At 38.3% G+C, this 23,922-nt stretch overlaps 1 protein-coding gene, 1 non-coding gene and 1 pseudogene across 4 annotated transcripts in view; 2 read left to right on the top strand and 1 right to left on the bottom strand.

Annotated features, from left to right (window-relative positions):
- Window positions 1-843: 843 nt before the first annotated feature.
- Window positions 844-950, top strand: LOC115900820. Its single transcript, XR_004060470.1, has one exon. It is a non-coding gene; the product is annotated as a U6 spliceosomal RNA (small nuclear RNA).
- Window positions 951-4,000: 3,050 nt separating this feature from the next.
- ARL13B (ADP ribosylation factor like GTPase 13B) overlaps window positions 4,001-23,922 on the top strand; it is a 72,182-nt gene continuing 52,260 nt past the window's right edge. Inside the window, exons 1-2 of one of the 3 annotated variants that reach the window (XM_010357311.2) lie at window positions 4,011-4,344; window positions 19,199-19,269. In XM_010357311.2, the coding sequence (XP_010355613.1) occupies window positions 4,286-4,344; window positions 19,199-19,269 (130 nt within the window). In that variant the 5' untranslated portion in view covers window positions 4,011-4,285. Of the gene's footprint in view, window positions 4,345-19,198; window positions 19,270-23,922 lie in introns of all 3 variants that reach the window. The other 2 variants (XM_030939850.1, XM_010357312.1) reach the window with 2 other exon arrangements.
- LOC115897247 lies at window positions 11,388-12,187 on the bottom strand (annotated as a pseudogene).

Genomic DNA, 23,922 nt, shown 5'->3' on the forward strand with positions numbered 1-23,922 from the left:
CTCAGTAATGTTATCACTAGCAGAACTGGGGAAGGCAAGAAGTAGAGCAGGTGCTTTAATGGTATTGTTTCATTATGACATGGCTGAGAAAAATACAATGAATTACTGGCCCAGGCGACTGTGTGTATGGAGTTTGCATGTTCTCGCCACATCTGCATGGGTTTTCTCCAGGTATTCCAGCCTCCTCCCACATCTGAAAGATGTGCATGTTAGGTGAATTGGTGTGTCTAACCTGTCCCAGTGTGAATGTGGGTGTGTATGAGAGCACCCTGTGATGGAATGGTGTCCTGTCGAGGGCTAGTTCTCACCTTTCACCCTGAGATGCCACCTATGTCCCTGAACTAGAATAAGTGGACAAATAATTATCTTACTTGTTGTCATTAATCTTTCTTAAATGTATGCATAACTCACATTTATTTCAACGTTTACTATTACTAGGGTTTTCATCTTTATTTTGAAGTTTGGTGATGTTTTTGTGACCAGAAATGTACCATAGGAACTTAATTCTGGTTTATATCAATTTGTCTATGGTAAAATTGGTTTTATTATATGTTATTTTGTTTGAAATTATAGTTTCTAAGAAACTCTGGATGAAGATAAATGAGAATTTACTGCAAAACTGGTGTTGAGTACATATTTGTAAAAAACAGTACGGAGTATGGTTCCAAAAATGCTCAAGAAACATACACATCGCAAGACCCTTCAGTCACAGAAGTAATAATCAATTTCCACAAGAGAACATGTTTTAAAAAAGAAAAGCAGAGAGAAAAGGTCCTATCTTAGAGGTTACATACAGAAAGCCAGAGGACGAATGGCCAGGGAGCTCAGAAGAGAACCGGGGTAGTGCTCGCTTCGGCAGCACATATACTACAATTGGAACAATACAGAGAAGATTAGCATGGCCCCTGCGCAAGGATGACATGCAAATTCATGAAGCGGTCCATACTAAATTTAAAAAATGAAGAAGAGAACCAGGGTAGCGCAGTGCAGTGCATAACTGTGAAAGACCAAGACAGGAAACAGTTTTAGAAAAGTTAACTATATTGTATATATTAAATAATAGAAAAGAGAGCTGATTTGGTAATTAGGAAGATATAAGTTATATCAAAAAATATGTTTTCAGTAGTTAGATGGGACAGAAGCCCAATCATAGTAAATGGATCAAAGAGTGAATACAAACAATATAACTTTAGGGTTTGCAAGACACTAGTTTAAGAAAGTGAGTCATGAAAGTAGAGTCAGCAGAAACAGTCCTAAATCGGCTTGGAGTTAAGGGAGCATTGCAGTCTCATCCTGTACCCCTCTCCTATCTCCTACCATGGATATCTGGAGGTAGGAGGAAACATACCATAAGTGTTTATGGGTGACACCAACTTTAAAATCTGCCATCTATTATTTATCGGAAATTACACTTGAGCTTCATTTCTCTCATTTCATCATCTTAGCAACCTGGCAAAGTAGGTATTTTAATTTCCATGTTATAGACAGGGTTGTTGGAGCTCAGAAAAAGTTATCCCAAAATAAAGGCCTTGGAAGCAAAGTTTCTGTCTCTAACCTTCTGTTCCCCATCTCTTGCACCTCATTCTCCCCCTAAGCAAGCCATAGAAACTATAATTCCTCTTTCTCCAGGCACAGTTACAGAAACCACAACCCCCTTTCCCCAAAGCCAGCCATAAACCCCAAAATATTACTCTAACCTTCTTCCTTTCCATGAAAGACCTGCCCATAAATAAATTCTTTGATCTGCATTGTTTGATAGTACGTCTTAAGACTCCCATTCTAGAAAGCATCCTAACCCATACCCTGGAAGAAGGAATGCTGAACAGTTAGGTCAAGAGGAATCTGAACAGATAGGACTTGCTGAGTTTCTTCACAAGTCTCTTCTTATTAAGGCTTATCCTTTTTGACCAATAAGAGTTCTACATGGCTTTTCATTCTTTATCGAACCCAAGTGTAAAAATGAGTAGTTTTCCCCGTATCTTTGCATCTCCATTTGCAAGGCTCCCATGTCACATAAAACTTGGATTAAATAAATTTGTTATGCTTTTCTCTTGCTATTATATCTTTTTGTTATATGAGTGTTGGCTGTGACTATTAAGATGAGAAGAAAAGGTATCACCCCCTTTGTTCCCCATAAGGCACAGTATTTTGGAGACAGTAAGCTGTATGAGATGTATATAAATTTGAATTAAAATTACATGAGGCTGGGTGCCGTGGCTCATGCCTGTAATCCCAGCACTTTGGGAAGCTGAGGCAGGTGGATCATTTGAGGCCAGGAGTTCGAGACCAGCCTGGGCAACATGATGAAACCACATTTCTACAAAAAATACAAAAATCAGCTGGGCGTGATGGCACACATCTGTAGTCCCAGCTACTTGGGAGGCTGAGGTAGGAGGATCACTTGACCCCAGGAGGCAGAGGTTGCAGTGAATGGAGATCATGCCACTGCACCCCTGCCTGGGTGACAGAGGGAGACTCTGTCTCAAAAACAAAACAAAACAAAGTTACATGAGTTAGTAAAGGAGAGAGAGTAATTTAAATCCTATATCTACCTTAGTTTCATATCATTATATTCCCCATGAATACATTGGGATTCTCAGTGCCCTCTATCCTTTTATCAGGATTTGATAATATTTATTTAAGTAGAAAAGGGACACACAGATCCCTATATATTGTGCATATTTTTTTTCCCTACAGAAATGTCCTTGTCATTTCTTATTCTCCAAAGAATATAAAAGAAATGCAAATATTACATACCTCTTTAAAAAATAAACCGTTACAAAATAGTCAAGAGATAACAATCTTCATCTTGCAGAAATCAAATAGCCAGCAATTTATGTACCTAAAAATCCCGAAAAAAACACACATCAAATGGTTATTTATTTATTTATTTATTGTTGAAACGGAGTCTGGCTCTGTTGCCCAGGCTGGACTACAGTGGCGAGATCTCATCTCACTGCAACCTCCGCCTCCCGGGTTCAAGCGATTCCCCTGCTTCAGCCTCCCGCGTAGTGGGACTACAGGCGCGTGCCACCACACCGGCTAGTTTTTCTTTCTTTCTTTCTTTTTTTTTTTTTTTTTTTTTTTTGTATTTTTAGTAGAGACGGGGTTTCATCGTGTTAGCCAGGATGGTCTGGATCGCCTGGTCTTGTAATCCGCCCGCCTTGGCCTCCCAAGATGCTGGGATTACAGGAGTGAGCCACCGCCCCGGCCCCAAATGGTTATCTTTGAGAGGTCGTGTGAGATCTCATTTTCTTCATCTTCTTTCTTTTTAGTATTTTTCACATTTTCTACAACAAATGCATTTTTCTTTTGTAATCACAGTTCCCTCTACAACAAATATCATACAATTCCATTTCACATATGTAACAGTGATAAATATTTTAGAGATTAAGGCTTCACTCTTATCTGACCTATTGAGAAAATTTAGCAAGCGAATTTCCCCCTTGTCTTTAACTTTTAAGAATTGCCCCAGTGTATTGTTCCTGTAGTTATGCTGCCTAAGTCGGCCAGAATCCTGGAGGGTTCCCATCCCTGCGCAAAAACAAACAAACAAAAAATAAATTAAAAAAAAAAAAAAAGAAAACGAGAAAAAGAAAGAAAAAAAAGAAAGAAAAAGAGAATACCCATGCACAAGCATGCACAAGACCTGAGATCTCTGAATCTCAGTCGGGGACACTGGAGAAAGAAAAGGAACAGCACCATGGATTGGCAACACATTTTGTATAGGTATAAAGATAGGCCTTTCTGGAGATTTGTCCTGGATCCTCCGGCTTATCTCCGGACGCTCCGGTTGCCTAGTTACAAGAACGCGCTACCTCGAGCTCCGCCTCCTTCTTCTAGAGTACTCCCCTTTCACCTCTCCTGGTCTCGCGCAGGGGCGGGTAGCCAGGACACCTCAGCCACTCAGAGGCCTCCACCGCAGGATCTCAACCGATGATTGGAGGAGCGCAGTACGGGCGTTGCCTGGGGAACGCCTTACGCGCCTCGAAGTAACGTCAGCACGTCGACGCGGGGCTTTTCTTCAGCCGGGTCCCGCTAACTCGGCTACGGTGTATCTGCGTCTTTGGCCAGGCTGTTTCTTGGCTAAGAGAGCAGTCGTCGCGGACCGGCGCGGTTAGCAGGGCTTAGTGCTGGGACTGGCCGCCTTGACCTCCCTCCCGGCTTTTCCTTCCGACTTATCCACTTTAGGGGCGTCTCGGAGTGGCGGAGGCCCCCGGGGAAGAGCGGGGTGTCGGTGTCCGCTCCGGGCTCGGATGGGAAGTGGCGGGAGGAGCGACCCGGGATGTTCAGTCTGATGGCCAGTTGCTGCGGTTGGTTCAAGCGGTGGCGGGAGCCCGTCAGGTAGGCTGGAGCCAGCTGTCCCGGCCGTCCTAGGGGTTGGGGATGGCTGCGCCCCAGGGGCGGGGCGCCGCCTCTTCCCCGCGCGTGGAAGAGTCTATCCCAGGCCGCAAGGGATGCTTTCGTTCGCAGGGTGTCCCGGGAGGGAGATATTGGAGGATGTAGCGTTTCTGTCTGGTCCACTTTACGTTACGATTGATAGTGCTGATCGTTGTTACATTTTAAATAGGTTTGAATTTGTTAAAAAGTGTGTGTGTGTGTAATTGAAAACTATCCGTTGTGTGTTTTTCTTCTGAAGCTTTTGTACTGGAAATTCTTTTAAAAAGAGGGGGACGTGGAATATAGTTTTCATAATATGCGCACATTCCATTCCAACTTACACCTCCACACACCCCCACACAGTTGTATTTGAGGACGTGGGCTTGAAATCTGGCTCCACTACTTAATAATTATATGACTCAACCATTTTGGCCCCACCTTTCTTAAATATTAAATGAGAGTGATAATACTCTGTGCTTTAGAAATATTGTATTCAATGAGAACAAGTGATGGATAGTGTTTTCTTAACTGTAATGTAGCTTCCAATTTTCATACGGTCTCTAATAAAACATTTTAATTGAAAGGGTCCAGTTTTTGACATTTCATTTTGCAGTGCTAGAAGTATTAATAATTAGTACCTGTTACTTGATATTCATTCATTCAACAAATATTTATTAAGACAATACCTTGTGCCAGGTGCTGTCTTAGGAAATAATCAGTGAAATTGATGCTTTTGAAACTGAGGCCTAACCTGTAAAGAAACCTCGTGTTTGTTATATAAATAATGTTGACTTTACATAGTTCTAGTCTGGAATTGGGCCAAGGATAAGATAAAGTTTTTTTTTTTTAATTGTTAACATTTTAAGTATATTTGCCAAGAGAATGAACTATAAAGAATGAGTCTGAAAAGCTACACTGACACATTATAACGGAAAGTACATGTCTAGGTTGGAAAAAAAGTAACTTTAAATGAAACTAAAGATTCGTCCTGATTATTAGCTCTTAACTGAATTGGAATGTTTTAAATATAAGTGGTAAGATCAATTCTGTAAGTCAAAGATGGGCTGGATTTGGTGGCTCACGCCTGTAATCCCAGCACTTTGGGAGGCTGAGGCTGTCGATCTTTGGAGCTCTGGAGTTCGAGACCAGCCTGGGGAATATGGCGAAACCCCGTTTCTACAATGAAACAAACGGCACGGTGGCGCGCACCTGTAGTCCCAGCTACTCCGGAGGTTGAGTCAGTAGGATCACTTGAGCCCGGGAGGTGGAGGTTGCAGTGAGCCGATACCGCTCCACTGCCTGGGTGACACAGTGCAACCCTGTCTCAAAAAAAAAAAAAAAGGTCTAAGAGTGGTTTTAGGTGTATAGATTCTGATTTATTTTGTTTTAATTATATTCTGGTCTAATTTCAAAGTACTAAGACTTGAGGGTCATTCATAATAGTTGGCGCCTCATTTTCCATCGTGTCTGCTTTTAAGAAATGTATTTGGTTTCTATTGAAGGCATATAACTTACGTTCTTTTATCTAAGAACAGTGAAAACGTGTAATTCGAAGGAGTGTTCAATTTAATTCATCATTCTTAGTCTTTGCTTTCCTTAGCAGCTTTTGTATATATACCCTCTGGAATGATTTGTTTAAAGAAAAGACAGAGTTCAGAGAAAGGAGAATGTATTGATTTCCAAGTAGAACAGACAATTGAATTTTCTTAATAAAGCATTAGTAAAATTTAGCTGCATAACCCAGATTGTATTTTCTTCTTTAGTAACCACCATCTAAATTTTGTCCTATCCAGTAGGGTAACGACGAGCTACATGTGGCTGTTGAGTGTTTGAAATGTGGCTAGTCTGAATTGAGATGCTGTAAGTGTATGTTTAATACATAGTGGGCTTTGAAAGATTTATTATGCAAAAAAGTCAGCATCTTATCAGTCTTTTAAAAGTTTGATTACATGTTGAAATGATAACTTTTGCATATGTTAGGTTAGATAATATATTAGAATTAACCTGTTTTTACTTTTTTAAAAATGAGATTACTAGAGAATTTCAATGTATATGTGGCTTATATTACATTTCTACTGGACCTTACTGTTATAGATCATAGTCTAATATAAAGGACGTAGGTAAACATCTCAATTTGGATAACTGTCAAAGAATTTGAAAACAAGTTGGATTACACCTATCTTCTAAGTCCTCTTGTTCAATGCCTGAGTTATAACAGTGGCTGAATAAATATTTGTCAAATACTGTATGTAGTTTGATTTTTCTTAGTAATAGTCATCCGTAAGTAAATAACATTAGCAAGTAGTTCCATTTATTTTACTGGAATAAATGAGAGGTGAGCCAGCTAATTTTAAAAACAAAATTTTGTGCTTTTATGGTCTTCTTTATTTTTTCAACAGAAATTGCCTGTTTGATTATTATGTATTTGTTTTCTGTAGAATTTCTTATTAAGATTCCTCTTCATGTTTATATTTTATGAAGATATCCTGACAAATGTGAGGAGTGAATTTGTAAAAGAGATGATGATGGTTATTAATATATTATATTTGAGATTACTTTGCAGATCTATTTAATATATTCTGTACCCATTGTATTTACCCACTGCTCCTCACTTATATCCTCTCCTAGTGAGCATATTATTCCAGACATTGGAATCAGAGATTAGATTTGTGTGATAAGGACAAGGCAGGAGTCAGAGATCAAGTGTTAAGGCACCAGTCTAGGTCAGGAGTCAAGATCTTATAAAAGTTTAATGCTTGATCCCCCTTAGTGGAGTACTGAACCCCACTTATTTGGGGTTTGGTATGGCCCCATTCATGAATTTTGGTTCAGTTTGGTATGGCTCCATTCATGAATCAATGAATGTGGAAATAAACTCTTGAAACTTTTATTGTTCCTAAGTTTGTCTTTTAAAAATATGTTACCAAATTGCTCCTCAGAAAGGATTAAAAAAATAAAATAAAAACACCGTTTCTACTCCTACCAACAGGGCATTGGTCATTTTTCACTGAGAAAATCAGGAGTCATCAGTTTTTCATCTTCTTCAAGTTACAGGAGAAACTGCTTTCCGCTTTGAGTTTCTGTTGTTGTTGTTGTTGTTTTTGATTACTAGGAAGATTAACTTTTTTTTCCTTGAACATTTGTGTTTCTCTCAGCAATTGTCCATTGATTCCTGTTATGTTTTTTCTATTGGGGCAGATGTGTTTTCCTACTGAATTTTTAAAAAGAAATTTTAAGTGTTTATCATAGCTACTGTTTCTCTGTAGTACAATTGACACTTAAACAACACAGGGTTTAGGGGCACTGAACCCCGCCTTGCCAGCACAGTCAGAAATCCACGTGTAACTTTTGACTTCCCAAAAACTTAATTACTAATAGCCTCCTGTTGACTAGAAACCTTATTGATAACGTGAATAGTCAGTTACCACAGATTTTTTATGTTATCTGTATAATTTATTGTTATCTTAAAGTTAGAGGAAAGGAAATGTTAAGAAAATCATAAGGGACTGGGCGTGGTGGCTCAGGCCTGTAATCCCAGCACTTTGGGAGGCCAAGGTCAGCGGATTACTTGAGGTCAAGAGTTCAAGACTAGCCTGGTCAACATGGTAGAAACCCTGTCTCTATTAAAAATACAAAAATTAGCTGGGCGCGGTGGCGGGTGCCTGTAAATACCAGCTACTCGGTAGGCTGAGGCAGGAGAATCACTTGAACCTGGGAGATGGAGGTTGCAGTGAGCCGAGATCGTGCCACTGCACTCCAGCCTGGGCAACAGAGCAAGACTCTGTCTCAAAAAAAAATATATATATATATATATACATATATATATATATATATTTATGGAAGAAAAAATGTATTAACTATTAAGTAGAAGCGGATCATCATAAAGGTCTCCATCCTTATCCTCTTCCCTTTGAGTAGCCTGAGGAGAAAGAGGAAGAGGGGTTGGTCTTACTGTCTCAGGGATTGCAGAGGCAGAAGAGGCGGACATGGAGGCTAGGGAGGCAGAGGAGGCAGGAGAGGAAGGCACACGTGTAACTTTCATTAAACAAAAATTTGTGTATAAGTAGAACTGTGCACTTCAAACGTGTGTTGTTCAAGGGTCAGTTGTATAATATTGCAAGTATTTTCTTTCCATTTGTTATATTTTCAAATTTTTGTGATTTTTATATATAAACATTTAAAATTTTTGAATTCAGGCTGGGTGTGGTGGCTCACACATGTAATCCTAGTGCTTTGGGAAGATTGCTTGAGCCTAGGAGTTTGAGATCAGCTTGGGCAATATAGTGAGACCCCATCCCTACAAAACAATTTTTAAAAAATTAGCCATACGTAGTGGCATGTGCCTGTAGTCCGAGCTACTTGCGGGGCTGAGGCAGGAGGATGGCTTGAGCCCAAGAGGTGGAGGCTGCAGTGAGTCAAGGTTGCCCCACTGCAGCCTAGCCTGGGTGAAAAAGTGAAACCCTGTCTCAATCAATCGATCAATCAATCAATCAATAAGACTAAATAAAAATTTTAAATTCAGATATATTACTCTTTCAGTGTAATGTTTAGAAAGTTCATCAGCATTCAAATATTACATTCACATATACTTTTTTCTAGTACTTTTATATTTTAATTTTTAACATTAAAAATGTTTAATCTGTTGCAATTTATTTAGCCTATAGGGAGCAGCCTTCATCCTGAGTCCAGGACACAAGGTCTGTGAAGCTATGATGCTCAGTAAATCTCTGGGCGTTACAGCAGATTCTAACCCTTACACATTCTCATCTACACATTTTGAGCTCCTGTTATTTATAACATAGCATCTAGGTAATGAAATATTGCATGTAAAATATAGTGATTGAATATGCAAGAGTTGAAAGATGATTTTTAAGATTTTTAACGAGAATCAGGAAAGACTAATTTTACCTGGATCTTGAAGAAATTTATGCAACAAATTTTGCATACAAATTTTGGCAACAAAATTCTTTGTTTATATAAAAATATACATGTTATGTAACTCCTTATATATTATGTATATATAATGAAAAATATTTTTACTATTGTTTAATCAAAAAAGATATAATAAGTACCATATGCCTGCCAGGTTTTATAAATGTTAATCTTTAGTCATCATATTTCAATTTTAATAAGGAGGTAACAAATCCTTGAAAATTCCTGCCTCCTATTCGTCTCCTCCCTTTCTTCCACAGAGTTAACCTTTAATTGGAACTGATTTCTTGTCCATCTATGTTTTTTCAGCATCGCAATACAACCTATCAAAGCTTTACTTCAAATTTATTAGTAAATTGTTGTTTGCTGTGGCCAAGTCTAAAATAAGATATTCAAATGTTACAGTACACAACGTTTCTAGTGGTCTGTTTGTCCTCTTTGCTATGAACTTTTTCATTGAGGGAATACTTAACTCCCTAATACCATCATTCTTGGCCTAAATAAATATAACTATAAATCTAGACCATTTATAGAAATTGCTGAGTTCTTAATTTTCTAATTAAGCTGTACATACAGATTAGCGAGGATTATCTATTGTACTATATGCTGAACTGAAATATTTTACATCTCTTTTTATCCCTCTAGTTCTAATTGATTATGCATAGTAAGAATTTTAGAATTTTAAGATAGAAAAGGACCTAGAGACACTCTTATTTTACCCTCTTATATTTTAGAGATGAAAAATGGATGCTAAGAATTTGACTTGATCAAGGATTTAAAGCAGGCTGTGAACCCAAGTTTGGCCTTCTCACTATTTATTCATACTCAATAAATTTAGAGAATGATTTTGCTATAATATGGGGTGCTAGATCTGAATCTAAATATCAGAAAATAGCGTACTTCTGCAATAAAATCACACTTTTTTCAATACATTTTTTCATTCTATCAATTTGTCGTATAGTGATTCTTTAAAATTCTCACATATGTATCACAAAACCCTGTTCTGAAGTCTTTTTTGTATATGTATTTGTTACTTTTAAAATTTATATGTTAAAGTTAAAATTTAGAACTTGCTCCATGTATTTTTAAATGTTTTAGATAATAGAGTTTCGATGTGTCAAACTTTGATTTTAGTGTTTTTAGTGAAATATTTTCTTTGACTTGCATAATATTTTTGAAGTTAAAAAACAGCTTTTGTGGGCCAGGCATGGTGGCTCGCTTCTGTAATCCCTGCACTTTGGGAGGCCATGGTGGATGGATCACTTGAGGTCAGGAGTTGGAGAGGAGCCTGGCCAACATAGTGAAACCCATCTCTACTAAACATACAAAAAATTAGCCAGGCATAGTGGTAGGCTCCTGTAATCCCAGCTACTTGGGAGGCTGAGGCAGGAGAATTGCTTGCACCCAGGAGGCAGAGGTTGCAGTGAGTCGAGATCTCGCCACTGCACCCTCCAGCCTGAGTGACAGAACGAGACTCCATCCCCCACCAAAAAAAGGAATAGCTTTTATGTAATTAACATATTGAAAGTATTATCTTCCTTAGTTAAAAGATGAGGAAGTTTAGATTTGTAGGTGTTCAAATGATTGCCATAATGTCATTCAGGAAAGGGTCTCGCTCTTTTGCCTAGTCTGGAGTGCAGAGGAGTGATCACGGCACACTGCAGCCCTGACTGCCCGGGCTCAAGTGATCCTCCCACTTCAGCCTCCCAAGTAACTGGGAGGGAGGTACGTGCCACCATGCCTGGGCTAATTTTTTTTTTTTTTTATTTGTAGAGAAAAGGTCTCACTATGTTGTCCAGGCATGTCTCAGTCTCCTGGGCTCAAGTAATTCTCCCACCTTGGCCACCCAAAGTGCTGGGATTATAGGCATGAGCCACGGTGCCTGGCCTCTTTTTAAAATAGTTACAGTGATGTTCCAGCTTAACATTTGGAGGCAAAGTTTTCTTAAGAGGATAATCAAGAGCCAGTATCTACAAGTGTTTGATAAGCTATACACGTTCTACCAATTCACAGTTTAATACCATGTACACGATATACCCAAATTTTCAATCTTTCACAGCACATTAACACAGTTATCAGGAAAACAGGACTTCTGTGACCAAAGATGTTACAGTGTACACAGTTCTGACAGGGAGAGCCAAGATCAAGGAGTGGTTTTCTTTAGGAAACAATTCTGTGAAAAAAACATGGGAATAGGAGTAATTTAAAATGTTTAAGACATTAAATGCAGGATTCTGACTCTGTATTGCCATTTAGTATATTTTATATTACAATATATAAAAACTAAGCCCTAATCTATGGAATGTTAAGCTGACGTCCAAGACACTCAAAACTTGCTGTAATTCAGTATCCCATACTATTTTCTGGTTTCATGAAAAATAAACAACCAGAGAATTATTTCACCTCCTGAAAAAACTTAACAATGGAATGAGGTGGGATTTCCTGCTTCTCAAAAATGTTTCTAGAGCTACTAAAAAACTTGCGCTTACAAAACAGTTGATAAAAATACCCTGGATTGTACAAGAAGGGAGACAGGGACTACAGATAAGACCTGGTATATTATAGTAATCAGACTTGGCTTCTTTCTCTCCTGCTTCGTCAGAAGTTGCAGTGTCCTCGGTTTTAGTTTCTTCGTTTTCTGCAGGTAAATCTGCTTTAGTTTCTTGGTTAGCCACTTTGGCCTGTTTTCCCTTTGCTCCTTTTTCCCTTTTGTTTGCATTTTTTTTTTTTTAATCTAAAGATTTATCCTTTCCTGATGCCTCTTTGGCTTCGTTTCCACTTTTGCAGGAGCAGGTTTAGCTGACAAGTACACAGATCTCCTCTTGGGCTCTTCCTTCGCCACCCCTTCGGCTGAACTGACCTTCCTCTTGGGCATCTTGGCGGTGGGAAGGGCGCTTGCTGGGCACCTGTGGGCCACGGCGCTGAGAGCCTTCGCGAAGCTGGGCCGCCTGGCTACTGGCACTCCTCCCGCCGCCTGAGCTGCTGAGACCCCTATTTCAGTTTTGAAAGTCTTTCTGTTAATTAGTACCTTGAAACCATGAGCATGTAAGCTTTTTTCAGAAAACTTCAGCCAATTTGATATATGTGGATTTAATTACATTCTTTAATATGAACTATTTTGATGTGAAGATTTGTATAAATGAACTTCATTATAGTACTTTCTCAATGTAATGTATTTTAATTTTACTTAATGTTTACTCAGCAAATGGGGGTCAGAAAATGTTTGTTGTTTCTTTCAGTAGAGAAGCCTACTGTGTGCCCAGCACATTTGATACAGGTGACAGAGCTGATTAAGAGAAGTTCTGGTAGACGAGTCTGTATAAAAAGTAGCCAGGGATGGTTGTGAAGGGCTGGGGGAATACCTGGCATGGAAGGGATCCTTGGCATGGCCAGCCTCCCGGGAGTGGCAGAAGTGGGGGCTGCCAAATTGAGACTTGATTTTAAGCAGAAAAATGCTGTAGTTAGATTTTTTTTTTTTTTTTTTAAACAGCCTCACGCTGTCACCCAGGCTAGAGTGCAGTGACATCATCCCAACTCATTGCAGCCTGTCTTATTTAACTTTCATTACGTCCCTTTAGAATGGCTATTGTTATTATCCTATTTTATTGGTGAAAATCTGAGAAGTAATGTGTCATATAGCTTAGAAACGGCAAATCTGGCACTTGAACTCAGGTCTCTAACACCAAGTTTGTGGCTACATTTCAGAGTACCCATAATTCCTCTTATGTTACTTATTACTAGTATAACATACTGTAAATCCTATAATACTTCAGAGTTCTTTGTATCTCAGCCTTTCTAGTAATCAAAGACCTAGGGATGACTATAATATTAGGAGTGAGGTGATCACTTTCAACTTCTGAAAGGGTTACATCATTAATTATTTGATAATATAGTTTGAGTATTTGTTTGTTTGTTTGTTTTTGAGACGAAGTCTTGCTCTGTTGCCCAGGCTGGAGTGTAATGGCGCGATCTCAACTCACTGCAACCTCCACCTCCTGGGTTCAAGTGATTCTCCTGTCTCAGCCTTCTGAGTAGCTGTGATTGCAGGTGTGCACCACCAGGTCTGGCTAATTTTTTTTTTTTTTTTTGTATTTTTAGTAGAGATGGGGTTTCACCATGTTGGCCAGGCTGGTCTCAAACCCCTGACCTCAAGTAATCCACCTGCATCGGCATCCCAAAGTGCTGAGATTACAGGCGTGAGCCACTGTGCCTGGCCCAGTTTGATTATTTCTTAGCTGAAATGTTTGGGACCTAAGATTTATCAAATTTTTTTTTTTTTAATTTTGGAACATTTGCATATATATATAACGAAGTATCTTGGGAATGGCCTCCAAGCCTAAACACGAATTTCATTTATGTTGTATATGCAATAGCCTGAAGGTAATTTTATAAAATATTTTAAGTAATTTTGTGCATATAACAAAGTTTCAATTGCCACCTGTCACATGAAGTCAGATGTGGACTTTTCCACTGTGGCGTCATACTGGTGTTTAAAAAGTTAAGGATTTTGGAGCGTTTCAGATTCTAGATTTTTGGACTAGGGATGCGCATTTACTGGTTCCTTAAGTAGAAGTATGTCAAGTTCCCTTTAGACTCACTACATAGTTGTATTGAGTTGTGACTGTGTTGTTCTTTTGTTTGAGGCTGCTATACTGAGATGTCCTCTTAACCCCTTGTTTATCAACTCATAACGTGAGTGGTATTTTCTCGTGCAGTGTTCTCATTCTGGAATCCCATCATCTTCCTTCTGTTTTCACCTTTTCCTTGCTTGGCTAACTTCTCACTTTAAGAACTTAGGTTAGGCATTACCTTAAGAAGCTTCTCTGACCTTCTGCCCTAACTTTGGGCTGGATAAAATCCCCTTGTTCTGTATTCCTTTATCATCTTACATATATAGCTAAACATTTTAAACTTTCGTAGTGTCAGAATGTATTTGTATTTATGTTTTAGTCACTCTCACTAGAGGTTGAGCACTTCAGGACAGAAATGATGTCTGAGGCATTTTTGTGTCCACAATGCTTAATGTGCTTTAATTGTATTACCATCTGACCAAATGATTAAATGATTGATTTTATTGCTAGTGTCAACTTTTGTAGACACGGTAAACCTAAGAGCACTGTATATTATTTTTTCAATTTGAAGGACTAATGTATTTGATCAGATAATCATCAGACTAAGAGATATTGGCAATCTTTCATCTTTCTGTTGTCATATAGCACCACAGCCAAACTGTTCCCAATAATAAGTTACCATATTTTTGTATGTATGTATGCATGCATGTATGAATGAATTAATGAATGAATGGCAGGGTCTCATTCTGTTGCCCACACTTCAATGCAGTGGTGCAGTCATGGCTCACTGCAGCTTCAGTGGGCTTAAGTGATCCTCCCACCTCAGCCTTCCAAGTAGCCAGGACTGTAGGCACACATCACCATTCCCAGCTAATTTTTTAAAAAGCTTGTTGTAGGGACACAGTCTCATTATGTTGCCCAAGCTGGTCTTGGGCTTAAGTGATCCTCCTGCTTTGGCTTCCCAGAGTGCTGGGACTACAGGTGTGAGCCACCGTGCCCGTCCAATTTATCATGTTTTAAAAAGCTGTAGCTACGTGTACATTTTAACATAGGTTAAATAAATTATACCTCTTTATAGAAGCTTGAGTTTTAGGTAAATGTTAACCTTTTAATCACATTCTGTCCTGAAAGTATAAATTTAATCCTTCGTTATCAGGCTTTGCAGTAATTCATGTTGTGATTTTTATTTGTACTGCTTATTAGTTATGTTTATTCAGTAATGCTTTAATTCCCTAAAACATTTAATTAAAGCCTTTTTTCAAGAATAGGGCATAATCTTAAAAATTAACTAGTTGCAAAGGTAGTCAAAGTGAAAATAGAAATAGAATTATTTTATGCCAGTCTCAACACTATTATAATTCTCTAAAGTGATTTTCTTCTTTAAAGGACATTTTTGTTTGTTTGAACCTAATAGCCTATAAATAAAGACAGACTCTTAACGTAAAAGCTGATTTTCTTGGTGGCCTTAGGAACAGTGTTTCAAAATGCACAGTATATATGTATTTAGGTGTTTGTTTTTTTAAAAAACTGAAACCTTGGCAAGAATGGAGAAAAACATGAGATGCTCTATGTAATGGAGAACAAGGAGTTATTTTTCATAAAATGGTGTATCAGGGAATTTTTACTTTGACTTGTAAGGGATGTGAAAAGATTTCGTGATGTTTCCAGGAATTGCCAACTCAGTTGATACTTATTTGTTTATTTGTGGTATTGTCTTCTCTGACTTCCAGAGTGGCTCTGTGGTCTGCTGTCTATCCTTATGACTGCCCACTGCTTCCCCTAATTTATAACAGTTATCTCATGTTACTGTAATTACCTCTCCAGTGCCTTTTTTCTTGCTAGGCTCTAAGGTTTATGAGGCCTAAGAATTGTGGATATTTATTTGCTGCTGTGTAAGGGGTGCCTAATATTTATGGAATAAATGATGTAAACTAGTAGAAAACAGGGATTTATTCCCCGAAAGTAATTGCTTTGGTTCATGGCAATGTTTAAAGCACTGTAGATCTTGAAATGCATTGTATACATAAAGAACAATTGAGTTAGCTTTAATATTAGCGTTACTTTAGTCCAACTCATTGTATCTCTAGTAACTTGAATTATCTAAAATATTTATTTTATCATTTTATTTTATTTTATTTTATTTATTTTATTTTATTTATTTAATTTATTTTATTTATTTTATTTTTTGAGACAGCATCTCACTCTGTTGCCCAGGCTGGAGTGCAAGTGGTACGATCTCGTCTCACTGCAACCTCTGCCTCCCGGGTTCAAGCAATTCTCGCAGCTTAGCCTCCCAGGTAGCTGGGACTACAGGCACGTACTGCCAGGCCTGGCTAGTTTTTGTGTTTTTTTTTTTTTTTTTCTGTAGTGATGGGATTTCGCCGTGTTGTCCAGGCTGGTCTCGAACTCCTGAGCTCAAGTAATCTGCCCTCCTCGGCCTCCCAAAGTGCTGAGATACAGGAATGAACCTCCAGGCCTGACCTGGCTTGTTTTATTTCATTTTATTATTTTATTTTATTTTTGAGGTGCAGTCTTGCTCTGTTGCCCAGACTGGGGTGCAGGGGCGTGATCTCGGCTCATTGCAACCTCTGCCTCCTGTGTTCAAGCGATTCTCCAGCCTCAGCCTCCTGAGTAGCTGGGATTACAGGTGTGTGCCACCATGCCCAGCTAACCTTTGTATTTTTAGTAGAGATGGGGCTTGGCCATATTGCTCAGGCTGGTCTCGAACTCCTGAACTCAAAGTGATCTGCCCACCTTTGCCTCCCATAGTGCTGGGATTACAGACATGAACCACCACACCTGGCCTGTTTTATTTTTGAGACGGGGTCTTGCTCTGTTGCCCAGGCTTCAGTACAGTGACACAATCATGGCTCACTACAGCCTTGACCTGCCAGGCTCAAGGAGTCCTCCTGCCTCAGCCTCTGGAGTGGCTGAGACTACAGGAATGTGCCTCCATGCTTTGCTAAGCTACTCATTTTAAATGCTATGTTATCCATCTTCTCTGAATAGTCATTTACTATATTTTGTTTTGGAAGTTATTTTGTGCTTAAATCTTGGTCTTTGATATTTGATAGTTCTATGAGTTATTTAATTCATAATTATGAATTCAAACAAAATAATAAAATTATATTTTATTATTAATAAAATATCTTGCAGCTTCTTAATATCTTATCTAAAATATCTTAATATTTATCTAAATTAAAATTTATCTAAATATCTATCTAAAATATCTTAATATCTTGCAGCTTCCTTAGGAAGTAAATTCATATTTTTCATAGTTGATAATGCAGGTACATTTCCAGATGGATAGAGGTTCCTGGACCCTGCCTACTACCTCTTCTCCATAAATCTATAATCTGCTGTGGGTCTTTGTGGCATTCCCACTGGCTTCACCACCAGCCAATTGAGAATGGGACCCTAGAGTGCTGCTTATTGTGATTTACCTTATTCTTGCACTGAGTCAAGTATAGACACAGCTTCTGTTTGTTTCCCTTGCTAGGTATGGGATGGTTGAAACATCTAGAGAAGATAAAAGCTCCTAGATAACAAAGGAAATTAATACGGAATTCATTTTACTCATAGTAGAAGTCAGAATCCTCACAGTGGCATATAGGCTTACATGAACTGGTCTCTGATGTGTCTCTGACTTCCTGTCTTCCTATTCTGCTCCTTTCTCACTTGGTTTCATCACAGTGGCTTCCTTGCCGATTCTTGGACCCTCCTGCATTTCTGTACCTAAGGGTCTTTGCACCAGCTGTTCTCTCTTGCCCCGAATATGTGCATGACTCACTCCATCCTTCAAGTCCTTGCTCAGATTTTTACCTTCTGAATGAGGTCTGCCTTGACCGCCCTATGTAAAACTGTCTCCTCCTCCCACCCCCAGCCTTGATCCCTTGTACCTTGCCCTACTCTATTTTTTTCCCCATAGTACCTAATCACCTTCTACACTTTATTATTTATCATATTATTACTGGCTGTCTTTTGTCACTAAAATGTAAGCTTAACAAGGAAGAATTTCTTTATCTGTTTTTGTTTTATTATGATGGTGGTTGCTGTAATAAACAAGTACCTAGAACACTGGTGTCTGGTATATAGAAGATGGTCAGTGATTATTTATTTAATAAATTATCAATTTGGCTTTTGCCATAGTAAGTTTGTTGTTTCTCAGCTTGTGACCCATAACTAGACTGCCTCATACTCTCACCTCTGTCTTCTGTCTTTGTTATATGGCCCCTTCGAGTACGCCTGATTTTTTTTTTTTTTTTTACAAGTCTAAATCCAAGAGAGCAAAGCCTAGAGAAATGAAAGGACACCCTTTACAGCCATCTGAATTCTATTTTCAACCCTCTGTGGGATGATTGCTAAAGAGGAGTAACTGTACTTTGTAGGAGATTGACCATACCCTATGGTCTAAATATGGCAGCTGTGTTAAGCTGTGGCTTTTTTTCTGTGTATTCCCAAGGCAGTTTTCATTTCCAAATCCATGGTGGTAATGAACTGCCTCACCTCTTATATTGTGCAAAGTTCAGCCTAGAACAGAAATGACTACATAGTGGTAAATGGAATCACCAAGTTAATAGGACTAGGATCAGTATAATAGGTTTGCTCCTTTATACCTGTCCCACATATAAGTCCCTACGAATTAGGTGAATTAGGTTCTGGTTCTGAATCTGTAACTGATTCATTGTGTGACCTTTGACCAGATTACTTAATTTATCTGGACTTATGTGTTTTCAGTTTTTAAGTTGAACTAGGTGTTTTTTTGTTTTTTGTTTTTTTCCTGTGGAGTTTAGCTATATCATGAGAAATATTTTAAACTTTACAATTGTAGTAACCTTCTCTCAAAATGTTAGCACTTCATAATCATGTTATTATATATAAATTTATATTTGGTAAGATGCTACATATTTAAAAACAGTTATGTACTTTCATAAGATAAACAGATTTGTGATAATTTGTTAGCTTTCAGTAAACTAGGAAATTGATTCTTTAGCCATGATAGATAACTCAGAGATTGTCTCCCCCCCTTCCTTTCTATCTTCCTTCTTTCCCTTATTCTCTGTCCTTTGGATTATCTATTGTACAGTTTTGCTTTATTTGCTTAGAGAACAAAAGGATGATCCTTTAAAGGTATTTTTCATGAATTTGCTTGTGAATCTATATTTTATTCATCATTGTACTCCCTAGCATCCAACAGATTTTCTTGTGCTTAATAGGTGCTCCTTAAATGTTGATTGAATTAATGAATTTGCATTTATTTTTCCTCAATACTAAATTAACAAAGAAAGTGATTTTTAAATTTCTATTATTTTAAGAAAGGTGACTCTTTTGATGGTGGGACTTGATAATGCTGGTAAAACCGCAACAGCAAAGGGAATCCAAGGAGGTAAGCTGAAAATATTTATGTGCTTTCTGAACTCTATTAAATTATTCTGAATTATTTATTTATGTTAAGTTGCTTTATTCCTTATTAATTTGGTACAGATACTGTGCACTCCATTACTTTATATTCTTAGTATACTGGTGACTCATATGGCAAATAGGCTCTGGATTAATGGGACCAGACTATTATCATGTTTCAGATTTGAATACATGCAGAGATGCAGAGACTCCTTGATGCCTTTGATCTGCTAAGAGGGAATAGTATCTATATTCTAGACAATAGGAAGGAAAATTCAAAAAGATGAGCTGCCCTGCTTTTAAGAATATCCATCTTCTACTTACATTTTCCTGGCCAGAAGTTAGTCACATACCTGTGCTTATATGAAAGAGAAGTAGAAGTATAGTTAGCCAGCATAGTTCTCTTTGAATCTCTTGATGCTTTTTTTCAATATGATAAGTAATTTTTATAATTAAGTTATAGATAAGGCCTCTATATCATTAAATGGCTTTATATCATATATACTGCATCTCATTGAATATTGAATATCATACATACTACATCTCATTGAGTGTATCTCATTGAATGCTGGCTAGACTTCTTTTTTTTTAATTTTTAATTTATTAGGTTTTTTTTTGGTAGAGATGGGGTCTCCCTATGTTGCCCAAGCTGGTTTGGAATGCCTAGCCTCAAGCTATTCTTCTGCCTTGGCCTCCAAGAGTGCTGGGATTACAGGCATGAGCCACCACGCCCAGCCCGGCCAGGTAATCTTAATTTAATGCTTTGTGCTACAATATAGCAGTATCTATGCTAGTGACTTTGTTGGGCACCTAGAATGTATCACCAATCAGGCATCTAACGTGAGTACCTAACCCCGGGGCCATGGACCAATGTCGGTCTTTGTGGGCTGTTAGGAACCAGCCTACAAAGCAGGAGATAAGTGGCAGGCCAGTGAACAAAGCTTCGTCTGTATTTACAGCCTCTCCCCATCACTCACATTACTGCCCAAGCGCTGCCCCCTGTCAGATCAGTGGTGGCATTAGATTCTGAGGACCATGAACCCTATGTGAACTGCACATGCAAGAGATCTAGTTTACGTGCTCCTTATGAGAATCCAATGCCTAATGATCTGTCACTGCCTCCCATCACCCCCCAGCTGGGACTGTCTAGTTGTAGGAAAACAAGCTTAGGGCTCCCACTGATTGTACATTATGGTGAGTTGTATAATTATTTCAGTATGTATTACAATGTAATAATAATAGAAATAAAGTGCACAATAAATGTAATGTGCTTGAATCATCCTGAAACCACCTCCATCCTCCAGTCCATGGAAAAATTGTCTTCCACAAAACTGGTCCCTGGTGCCACTGATCTAAAGGGTAAGAATTGGGAGAAATGCGTAACGTGTATTTGTTTCTGGAAACTGATGATTGCAGTAAGACATTGTGCTTACTAAATAGTGGAAGGGCATTTATTTATTAACAGATTGCAAAACTCACTGTTGGAGAAAAACATTTTCTCACCTCAAATGCTACTCTGTAATGTTAAGTAAATTAGAAGTAAATCATCTGTTATTGTCTATGAATTTTTCTAAAGCCTATGTCTGTGCTGTCTTTTACGTTACATCTTCACAGGACACTCACCATCATTTAAACCAGTGGTCAGCAAACTTTTTCTGTGAAGAGCTGAATAGTAAATATTTTAGACCTTGCAGTCATCCAGTTTCCTTCTGAACTACAAAACTTTTACACTGTAGTGTGAAAGCAGTCATAGACAATCTGTATACAGGCTGGGCACGGTGGCTCACACCTGTAATAATCCCAGCATTTTGGGAGGCCGAGGCGGGCGGATCACCTGAGGACAGGGGTTCAAGACCAGCCTAGTCAACATGGCGAAACCCCATCTCTACTAAAAATACCAAAATTAGCTCGGTGTGCTGGCACACACCTGTAATCCTAGCTACTCCTGAGGCTGAGGCAGGAGAATTGCTTGAACCTGGGAGATGGAGGTTAAGTGAGCTGGGATCACGCCACTGTACTCCAGCCTGGGCAATGGAGTGAGACTCCGTCTCAAAGGAAAAAAAAAGACAATCCGTATGCAAATAAGCATGGCTAAGCTCCATTGAAAGTTTATTTACGGCACTGAAATTTCAATTTAATATAATTTTCATATGTTATGAAATGTTTTTCTTTTAATTTATTTTAGTCATTTAAAATGTAAAACACATTCTTAGCTTGTGGACCATACAAAAACAAGTGGAAAACCAGTTTTGACCTGGAGGCTGTGACTCTTTCTTCTAACCTTTTATCCATTCCTCTAAAGCCTGACATTCATGGGAGCAGGCATTTTAGAATGTGCTAATCAGATTACCTAATTTGTTATGTATACTGGGCGTACTTAGAACATCCTCTTTCCTTTCTCTTATATATTCCACCTCCATATATTCATAAGTTCCTTTTTCTGAGTCTAGAAAATGCTTAATGTCAAAACTGCCTTCAACTTTGAGCCCCACCCTTCATTCTCTTTTTGTCCTTCATCCCATATTTACTCTTCAGTTTCTTACTTTGAAGTTTTTTTTAGGACTCTAATTTCATAGAACTACTTGAAACTTCCCAGATTTAAGCCTTCTCTTTCCTTTATATTTTTATGTTGTTTTCAGTTCTTTAACTAGAGAGAATATCTACTGATCTTTAAAGATGTATTTTTGTTATATAATCCCCTCTTTTATAAAGTCCTTTTTAATCCCCAGCTGCCCCAACCCTTACTACCTTGATTAGTAGAATTGACCATGTCCGCTTTTGTGGCCTGTTCTTACTGATACCTACTTGGTCACTACTTAATTGCCTTTTGTTTGTGTATCTCTCTACTTCTTCAGGCTGTAAATTCTCTAAAGGCATTTTGCTCATTTTGGTGTCCCAATTGTTTGGGCCATGCTCCTAGGTCTTCTTCAAACATCTCTCCCCGTGGCACCTACTTTTCTACTTGTTTCTGATTCTTCTCAGCCTTCTTCTTTTGTTGTTGTTTCCATGCAAAATTGAGAAAAAGCTGTCTGCTAGTTTCTTTTCAGATGTGTCTACCTCCTCTCTGACTGTGTTGCCATTGGCTAAATCCAAACCCTCAGTTTCTTTTATCTGTAGTGTCACAATAGCTTTTTTTAAAAATCCATATTCTATTTATTTATTTATTTTTTATTTTTTAAAAATTTTTTGTAGAGATGAGTCTCACTATGTTGCCCAGGATGGTCTTGAACTCCTGGCCTCGAGTGATCTTCCTGCCTTGGCCTCCCAAAGTGTTGGGATAGTAAGCATGAGCCATTGAGCCTGGTCCATATTTTTTTGTTTTTTTAGAGACAGGGTATCATTTTGTCATCCAGGCTGGAGTTCAGTGGCATGATCATAGCTCATGTAATCTCAAACTCCTGGGCTCAAGCTGTCTCCTGCCTTGGCCTGCAGAGTAGCTAGACTACAGGTGTGCTCCACAATGCCTAGCTAATTTTTTTATTCACAATAGCTTTTTTTCCTTTTTTATTTTTAATTTTGTGAGTGCATAGTAGGTGTGTATATTACAAGGTTCATGAGATTTTTTTATAGGCATGCAATGCATAATAATTTCATCATGAAAAATTGGGTATCTATTCCCTGAAGCGTTTATTCTTTGTGTTACTCTTTTAGTTGTTTTTAAATGTTCAATTAAATTATTGACTATAGTCCCCCTGTTGTGCTTTCAAATACTAGGTTTCATTCTTTCTACTTTTTTTTTACAGTAACTTCTTAATATAAAAGTAATACCCCTTCCTGGAACTTTACTTGTTTGGATCAAACTTCTCTTCTTCATGGTTGTCAGTAATTGCATTAGTTGGACACAGGTTCAGTTGTTCTCACAGAGACCTAAAATAACAGTGGTTCAACAAGATAGATGTTTATTTCTTTCTCATAACAGCCTAGGCAAAAGTAGTCTAGGACGGGTTTGTCAGCTCCATTGTGTTAGGACTCAGTTCTGTGTTCTATTTGCTTTGCCATCCTCAGTGTTCTCCCTCACCTACATGGTTGAAGGTAGTTCACTACAAAATGTGCATTTCAGCTACAAAGAAGAGGTAAAGGGTAAGGGGAGGCCATCCTCCTTTCCTTTAGGAGCTGAACCAGAAGCTGCTGCATCATTTTAGTTCACGTCATTGACAAGAAGCAGTGGTGTTCCTGACCTGCTGTTCATATGGGTACTTTTGAACTAGCGAGACCCCATTATGCATATCTCTTCCCAACTCTGTGTTCAGGTACCTCATATTGTTAGTTTGAAATTGGCCATGGTCGAAGTATTTATACTTTGGAAATTGGCAGATACCATACATGTGTCAGGGTTCTCCTCCTCCAAATGTTGAACAACACATCGCTAGCTAGCCTTCTCTCATGGCCACCCCTAGCTGCCATAGTAGTTGGGGATTATAGTCTTGTAAGCAGTCATGAGCCTAGGTAAAAAAAATCTAGGATTCTCTTGACTATCAAATCGTGTTTCCTAATAGGGAATTATTGTTATTTTTGTTGCAAAATTTCTTTGTTTGGATTGGTCTCTAGCATTTTTGGATATTACCTTGTCTTCATTATATTGTAGTTATTTGTGATTTGTGAAGAGAAAAAAACAAAACAAAAAAATTATATATATATA

This window comes from Rhinopithecus roxellana, chromosome 1 (assembly GCF_007565055.1).
Source record: "Rhinopithecus roxellana isolate Shanxi Qingling chromosome 1, ASM756505v1, whole genome shotgun sequence".
In the NCBI taxonomy this organism is placed as follows: Eukaryota; Metazoa; Chordata; class Mammalia; order Primates; family Cercopithecidae; genus Rhinopithecus; species Rhinopithecus roxellana.